Below are 8,687 nucleotides of genomic sequence, written 5' to 3'. Positions count from 1 at the left end.
GCCCCTGTGGCGGTGTCAGCTCAGGTGCCGGTCCCCTGTGGAGCCGAGGCTGCACTGCCCTGCGGCGGTGTCCACACATCCGTACGCACTGGTGCCCATGCCCTTGAAAGCCCCACTGCCCACAAGGAATTCGGGCCGTTTCATGGCACCCTGTCCCCCGAAAGGTGGCTGATTTCTTTTCCTGCACGCAGCCAGGCCTGCCCCACGTCCCTGTGTCCTGCTGGACCCACAGGAGCCGGCTGGTCCCAGCAACAGGCCTGTTCTGATCTTTCTGCCGAGGTGTTTGAGGGCTCTGTGTCTCGGCACCGTATCTGCTAAGCAAGGGAGTGAATAGTCAACAGCAGTCCAAAATTGTGTCTGAGAGCAATTATAGCCTGGGTACAGGTTAATTAGGGTGTGTGTAGGTATGAGAAATGGTTGCCGAATGCAGCCATGGCTCTATGACAAATTTAGGTTTATGTGTTTAAAGTGTCTTGGCAAGTCATTGACATCACACAACAGGGAATGATCCAAAAGAAGTTTCCTCATGGAAACCCAGGGCCACCACCACCTCTAGTTAATCTCAGTGCTGCACCAAGGACAAGAGCTGCTGAGCTTACTCCAGAAGTTTTCATCTGGCCCGTTCCAGCCTGTAATTAGAGCCACGTTCCCCTGCCCCGTTGTTTGCAAAGTGAGAATTACAGCGATGGAAAGCATAGCACTATCCAATATGAACTGCTTGGCTGTGTAAATGCATGCATTTAAGACTCTGAATTATTTTGGTTTTGTTGTTTCAACAGGTTAAAAGGATGATCAGTAATATGGAGCAGGACTTAGAAATGTTTCAGGAGCAAGCTGTCGCTAAGTAAGTAATGACTTCTTGTCTGGTAGTGGAATATATGATGGAATTTAATTTTGTGGGTTTATTAGAAAAGTGAAACACTAAATATTAATGACTGTAGAAGCAAATGTGATTCTTTCTCCATTTCTTCTGCTGCTTTCTATGCAAACTGGAGAGGCTACTGATAATTAAGGCAACACATCTTATTGGTTTAGCTGATCATCTATTGACTGTTTTCTGTTACTTAAATTTTTTAAAATCTTCATACCTGAACAAAAGAGGAAAAAATGAAAGCTATGCGGGGCTTTATGAAAATGTTAAGAAGTGTTATTTTAAACTGTTTTTAAAAGTAGTTGAAGTTGCTAGGCTACAGCAGTATAAACTTACATATCACAGCTCTTAAAACATTCAAAAATCTTAAAAACAAGTCTATTAATTGCTAAAGCCTTAGTCTTATTTTGCACAGCTAATAACCACAAGTGTTCTTACCAAGTATTAAGTGCACTTTTCATCACAACACAATCATCTTTTTTGACATATTCCAAGTTTAGTTCTTTTAGTGGTAATCTAAAAAAAAATACTAGCACAGCACAAACTCTTTCTGAAGAAGTGTAAACATGGGTGAGATTTGATGTCGGACCTCATCCCATCCAGCCTGTTCAAGGAACACAGAAATATAAAGAGTACCTTATACGAGCTATAAAGAGTACCCTTATATGAGCTAAATAGAATATGTATCTATTATAATTTGTAAATAAACCTATTATTTATTTTTCATATATACCAGTTTCATTTATCATTTTTACCAAGAAGTAGTTTAGGTAATATGATGCATATTAAGTGTAAAAGTGTTTCATAAAATAACATAAACACACATATCCTGTCATACCTTGTTCTGTCCCGATAAAGTTTTAATAGGATTTGAAAGTGTGCTCTGTTGTGCTGACGAATAATGTGTGCAGTTTTCATGACTGAATAAATTGCCACATTAAAATATTATATTCTGAACAATGTGGCCCCATTTTTTGGCTTTGAGGGGCATTCTATTTGTTAGTGATATGAGTGGTAAATATGGTCATATAAAAACCTGAATTTAAAAAAAAAAAGCAAAATATTGCTATTCTTTGGACACTTTTTTAACAAATCAGAAGTTTATTTCAAGAGTTCAGATTCTGCCTGGACTTTGTTGTAATCGATATATGAAATTTCAGGCCATTGCAGACATATCTAGATAGTGATTTGTCCCATCATAAACCAGGTACTCTAGGTAGCTATTTATTTCCATTAACTATACAAAGAATGTGGAAGAGTAGTTTAGAATACACATCCAATGACAGGAGACATTTATTTCAGTCTATGCTGACAGTATTCCAGAAATAATGCAGATAGCTTTAAAATTTCGGAAGATGGTTGAATATAATGGTAGTAGAAAACATGAGTATTACATCCCAGCTGCAAGAACTCATAAATGACAAATTATCCATCCACAGATGTGTATGATTCTGTATGGCTGAAAATTGTTAAATAAATTAGTTGTAGTTCACATAATGGAACTTCTGGATAGAAAATTCTAGCAGACTGTTATATCACAAGCAGTTTATACATTTCCCATTTTTAAAGCAAGTTTTAAGAAGAGAAAAGGAATTAATATTGGCTCTAGAAGCTGGATTAAGGATTAAAAACTAATTAATGTACTGCGTAAGATGGAATTCTTTGTTAACATTGTTCTGCATCTGCACACATTTGCTTGTGTTTGCATAAATATGGTCATACATACTCTCCTGTTTGTCAGCAAAGCTGAGCAATAAGGGAATGAGCATGAAGTAGAGACTGCCAGTATGAACCAAACATTTCTTAAAACATCAGTTTCTGAGTTACAACTTTATTCTGAAGTGTATGGACAATAATATTATTTCTATGCCTGTTAGGAAACAATCAGAAAAATACAGGTCTGTGCAGAAAGGCAGATAAATAGAGCTAGAAAGGTCTAATTAGTTGAAAATTCGTTCGTGATAAATGCCTGGAGTTGGTAAAACTTATTATAAGGATTTTGGTTTCTCGAAATTTGAAAACACCTAGATTTTACATGAAGATAAATAGTTATTAATGACAGAAGAATATGAATCCTCTCTATTTTTACCAATACAGAAATAGAATAAAAGACTAAGATCTTGCCTATATCACTTTAAAAATGAGATACCTTTAAGTATTTTGAGCTGTTTCAAAGTAAATGCAGTAAAAAAAAATAGCTGCCACTTGCCTCAGTAGAAGTCATTACTTCCATATATGAAGAATCCATTTGTTGTATGCATTCAGCAGAATAGGAGCGCTGCATTCGTATGGGTAGAAAACCCATACTTCTTTGTTTTATGAACAAACTTGTTCTTAGTGTGTTTGTTTACCTGATGGCATATTAAACAAAAGATTCCAGATTTTCTACATTCCACACCCAGTGATCAAAATAAATTCTGATGATTGTGATACCATATGATTGGCCATATTCTGAGGACAACCATTAGTGGTCTTTTCAAAACACTGAAGGGACTGAAATCATAGTTAGAGCAGCTAGCAGTGCCTCTGTGCTAGTAGGTGGGGATAACTGCCAAGTACATCTTTATGCAGATCTGTTTGTACTGCCACAGCCACGATACAGAGTAGTTCTGCTAGTAGAAGAGCAGCAGTAATTACAGCCTCAGGGACAGCTTTCCTTTTTCAGCTGCAGGTGTACACAGAGGATCTAGCTAAGGAAGTAGACAGAAGAGGCGGAGACAGACTGAGAAGCTGTTTCAGAACAAATTTTTCCTTCAACAGCTCCCTTTTCTATCTTGGTGGTTCTAGGTTCAAGAAACATGCAAGAACTATTCCGAGAAAATTTTCTAACAATAGCTGCAGAACTTGCCTTGTGCGGGACAATCTGAAAAGGACAGGTGAAACTTAGGAGAGAAGGATGTCAGCCATGGTGGGTCTGAAAGGGTGACCTGATGATCTAGGCTAGAGGGTTGCATTTGCACTTGCATAACAGTATTTAGCTGATCCACGCGACACACAATAAAGAAAATATCTATTTCTGAAGGCTAAAATCAGACAGCTATATCATTGCTGGTGGTTCACCGAAGTCTTGCCACCTGACAATACATGAGGCTGGAAGGGCACAGGTCCTTACAGCAGTATTGCAGAAAAGGTCGTCCTCTAGCTTAATTTCATCTTCTGTTTTTAAAATTCCATTTTATATTCCGCCCAGAGGGAATCCAAGTTTGCTGCATCATTAGTGCTATTTTGAGAGGAGTTTCTGGCACTTGAGGAGGGAGCATTTTCATTTTGTGATATGTACATCACAGTGTTCTACTTGCTTGCTCTTTGGTTGTTATTGTCCTATGACTCATATTAATATTTTAAAATGCCATTGCTAACAGTTTTAACATTAAAAAGGCACTAAGATTTATGTGTGTATTTAAAAAGCCTTTCCAAGCTTGACATTGATAATGTTTAAGTTTCAAGCACTTGTTGATATTAAAAAGTTTTAAAGAATTTTACTTTTTAAAATCATGTTGAGTTTTAATGATGACATTATAAATCTAACAAATTTGCTCCAATTTCCTGTAATAATTATCCAAACAAGGGATATGCATCATTTAAACACCAGATAAAGATATTAAATAAACACATATCCATCCATCCAGTAGATGACCTTTAAAGGTCCCTTCCAACCCAAACTGTTCTATGATTCTGTGTTAAGGAGCTCTTTTTTTAGTGTAGTGCAATCAGAATTTGAGAATGCAGGATACGAAACGCAGAGTGTGCGGGACCAGCACTTGACCCAGAGCACAACCTACAGACAGGAGACTTCGGGGCACTAGGAGGGCAGACGTTTGGAGAGCTGGCTGAACAGCTGGGATGTGAAAGATTAGCAGAAAAGAAATGAAGTATTTTCATGCTAGCATTCACACAAGATGTTGGTATCAACTACCAGGAGTAAAAGCATCTGCTTATATTAAGGCTTGGTTTGCACAGCCATTTACAGTAGAGGAGCGTGTTAGTTCACTTACTGTTCTTCAGCGATGTGCTGGCAGCACGCTCAGCGGCTGAAGGCTCACTGGCAACAGGGATGTTGCCTCTGCATTCGTGGCTCAGTTTGTGTTTGGTTAAGTGCGGCTTTGCTAAAGTGGAGTTGCTCATTGCTTGGCACATGCTTGGTTGCAATGTCTTCCAAAAACGTATGCCAGATTGTAATGTTTGTGATACAACATGGCATTCTGTGCTTATTTTGGGGATTGAATCCTCTCCAACATTTCCTAGGATGGTGCAGTAACAGATATACTGCTGTGCTTTTTTATCATTAACCCTTTTGCAGGTTGCTGCTACGTTATTCAGATGCTGCGCCATCTTTTGTTTCTGTGTGATTGTCTCTATGGCAATTATTTCATAAAATAATAGCTATACTTATTTTAAGGAAATAGCTATGCTTATTTTAACAAACCATCATGCCATAGAGATATTCCAAAGGCTGCCACATGGTTATCTATCATAAAGGCACTGTATGTGCACACAGAGATGTGTACTGTCAGCAGTCAAGAGAATACATAGCTTTTAAATTTTTCTGAATTAACCAACTAAATTATAACCAGTGGCTATCACTTCTACTTTTGGGAAAAATGTCAGTGAGATAAATAGAATTATTATTATTATCAAGATTGGAAAAGACATAAAAGATCATCCAGTCCAACCATCACCAGTACTTCTCAGCTAAATCATATCCCTCAACACAACATCCAAACGTTTCTTGAACACCCCCATGCTCGGTGACTCCACCACCTCCCTGGGCAGTGCATTCCAGTGCCTGACTACCCTTTCCGAGAAGTAATATTTCCTAATGTCCAGCCTGAATCTCCCCTGGCGCAGCTTGAAACCATTGCCTCTAGTTCTATCACTGTCTACACGAGAGAAAAGGCCGACCCCTAGCTCACTACAACCTCCCTTCAGGAAGTTATAGAGAGCTATAAGGTCTCCCCTGAGCCTCCTCTTCTCCAGACTGAACAATCCCAGCTCCCTCAGCCGCTCCTCATAAGGCCTGTGCTCCAGACCCCTCACCAGCTTCGTAGCCCTCCTCTGAACGCGTTCCAGGGCCTCAATGTCTTTCTTGCAGTGAGGGGCCCAAAACTGAACACAGTACTCGAGGTGCGGCCTCACCAGTGCCGAGTACAGGGGGACAATTACCTCCCTGTTCCTGCTAGTAACACTGTTTTTGATGCAAGCCAGGATGCCGTTGGCCTTCTTGGCCACCCAGGCACACTGTCGGCTCATGCTCAGCCGAGCATCAATCAGTACCCCCAGCTCCGTTTCCTCCACACAGTCCTCCAGCCGCTCCGCCCCAAGCCTATAGCGCTGCCTGGGGTTGTTGTGGCCGAAGTGCAGGACTCGGCATTTGGTCTTGTTGAACCTCATCCCATTGGCTTCAGCCCAGCTCTCCAGCCTGTCCAGATCCCTCTGTAGGGCCTCGCTACCCCCAGGCAGATCCACACTCCCAGCCAATTTGGTGTCATCTGCGAACTTACTGAGGGTGCACTCAATACCCTCATCCAGATCATCAGTAAAGATATTGAAGAGGACAGGCCCCAGCACCGACCCCTGGGGAACACCACTTGTGACCGGTAGCCAGCTGGATTTAACTCCATTCACCACCACTCTCTGAGCCCGGCCCTCCAGCCAGCTCCTTACCCAGCCAAGAGTGTACCCATCCAAGCCATGGGCTGCCAGCTTCTGCAGGAGAATACCGTGGGAGACAGCGTCAAAGGCTTTGCTGAAGTCTAGGTAGACCACATCAACAGCCTTTCCCTCATCCAGCAGATGGGTCACTTGATCATAAAAGGAGATCAGGTTGGTCAAACAGGACCTGCCCTTCATGAACCCATGCTGGCTAGGCCTGATCCCCCAGCCATCCCACACATGCCGCATGATCTCCCTCAAGACTATCTGTTCCATAACCTTCCCTGTAACCGAGGTCAGGCTAACAGGCCTGTAGTTCCCCGGATCCTCCTTACAACCTTTCTTGTAAATGGGAGTCACGTTGGCAATCCTCCAGTCTTCCAGGACCTCACCAGTCAACAAGGAGCGCTGATAGATGATGGAAAGCGGCTCGGCTATCACCTCCGCCAGTTCCCTCAGCACTCTTGGGTGGATCTCATCCGGCCCAATGGACTTGTGGCAGTCCAGTTGGAGTAGTAAGTCTCTGACCGTTTCTTCCAGAATCACAGGGGGGTTATCGTGCTCCCCAGCCGAGACTACCAGGTCAGAGAGAGGAGTACCCTGAGGATAACTGGTCTGACCTCTAAAGACAGACGTAAAGAAGGCATTCAGAACCTCCGCCTTTTCCTTATCCTCAGTGGTCACATTCCCAGCCTCATCCAGCAAAGAGTGGATATTCTCCTTTGTCCTCCTCTTACTGTTAATGTATTTATAAAAGAGTTTCTTATTCCTTTTCACCCCAGTGGCCAGGTTAAATTCAAGCTGGGCTTTTGCCTTTCTGATTTCACCTCTACACATCCTAACGACTTCCTTGTATTCATTCTCAGTTGCCCGTCCCTCCTTCCACAGGCGGTAGATTCTCTTTTTCTCCCGGAGCCTCAAGAATAGCTCCCTATTCATCCACACCGGTCTTCTTCCCCGCCGGCTCATTTTGCGGCTCAGGGGGACCGCCTGCTCCTGTGCCCTTAAGACTCCCTTCTTGAAGAGCAACCAGCTCTCTTGGACCCCTTTGTTCGCTAAGACTGAATGCCAGGGGATGTATTTCCTCATACTGTTGCATAATTTTCAAGTATCTTCATTCTTTTTTTGTTTTGGTTAGAAGCCTATATTGAATTTCCTGTTAATATAACCAGCGATTTTATTCTTTCATTCTTTCATTCTTTGTTAACTATCCCTCCTGATATCTAAACTGATGCAAAAAATGTATTGTAACCTATTACTTTTCATGATAATAAATTTAGCCTTCTGATAAACAAGTTTCTTCACTTAAAATAATCTAAGAATGCTGTGGCATTGTTTTGAGTTATGATGTGTTCCACTTTCCTTTTAATAGATACTTTGTATATATCTGCTAAATATCTCGGGACCAGACTACGCAGTCTCTCTCTCACTCCCCCCACCCTCCAAGAGAACAGGGGGAGATGATATAAGGAAAAACGGCTCAAGGTTTGAGATAAGGACGGGGAGAAATCCTTAAAGTTACCGTCACGGGCAAAACAGACTCGGCTTGGGGAAAACTACTCATTTATTTCTAAGACTAGCAGGAGAATGAGACAGGGAACAAGATAACCTCCCCCACCCCTCCCTCTTCCCAAGCTTAACATTATCTCTACTACCTTCTCCCCCACTGAGCGGCACAGGGGGGAAGAGGGAATGGGGGTCGCGGTCAGTTCATCACGCGTTGTTTTACGCCGCTGCTTCATGGTCGGGGGAAGAACTCCTCACATTCCTCCCCTGCTCCATTGTGGGGTCCCTCCCATGGGCCACAGTCCTTTGTGGAACTGCTCCAGCGTGGGTCATCTCTTCCACGGGGTGCAGTCCCTCCAGAACGGCTGTCCCAGCGGGCCCTCCACAGGCCACAGCCTCCTTCAGGCATGCAACTCCCCCACTGTGGGGTCCTCCATGGGCTGCAGGTGGATCTCTGCCCCTCCGTGGGCCTCCATGGGCTGCAGGGAGACAACCTGCTCCACCATGGTCATCACCACAGGCTGCAGGGGAATCTTGGCCAGGAGCCGCATTACTCCTCCCCCTCCTTCTTCGCTGACCTTGGCGTCTGCAGCCGTTCCTCTGAGAAGAAAAATTCTTCACAACAGGCTGGCAGACACCTCTCAGGATCTCATTCACA

At 42.9% G+C, this 8,687-nt stretch overlaps 1 protein-coding gene across 1 annotated transcript in view; it reads left to right on the top strand.

Annotated features, from left to right (window-relative positions):
- Window positions 1-800: 800 nt before the first annotated feature.
- Window positions 801-8,687, top strand: part of DEUP1 (deuterosome assembly protein 1) — a 46,433-nt gene continuing 38,546 nt past the window's right edge. The window contains exon 1 of the mRNA XM_086742727.1: window positions 801-844. Coding sequence (XP_086598853.1) covers window positions 801-844 — 44 coding nt within the window. The remainder of the gene's footprint in view (window positions 845-8,687) is intronic.

The sequence above is a fragment of the Chlamydotis macqueenii genome, chromosome 1 (assembly GCF_036417535.1).
Source record: "Chlamydotis macqueenii isolate bChlMac1 chromosome 1, bChlMac1.mat, whole genome shotgun sequence".
Lineage (NCBI taxonomy): Eukaryota > Metazoa > Chordata > Aves > Otidiformes > Otididae > Chlamydotis > Chlamydotis macqueenii.
The sequence above is the reverse complement of the archived record's forward strand: the minus strand, read 5'-3'. Positions and strand labels throughout refer to the sequence as shown.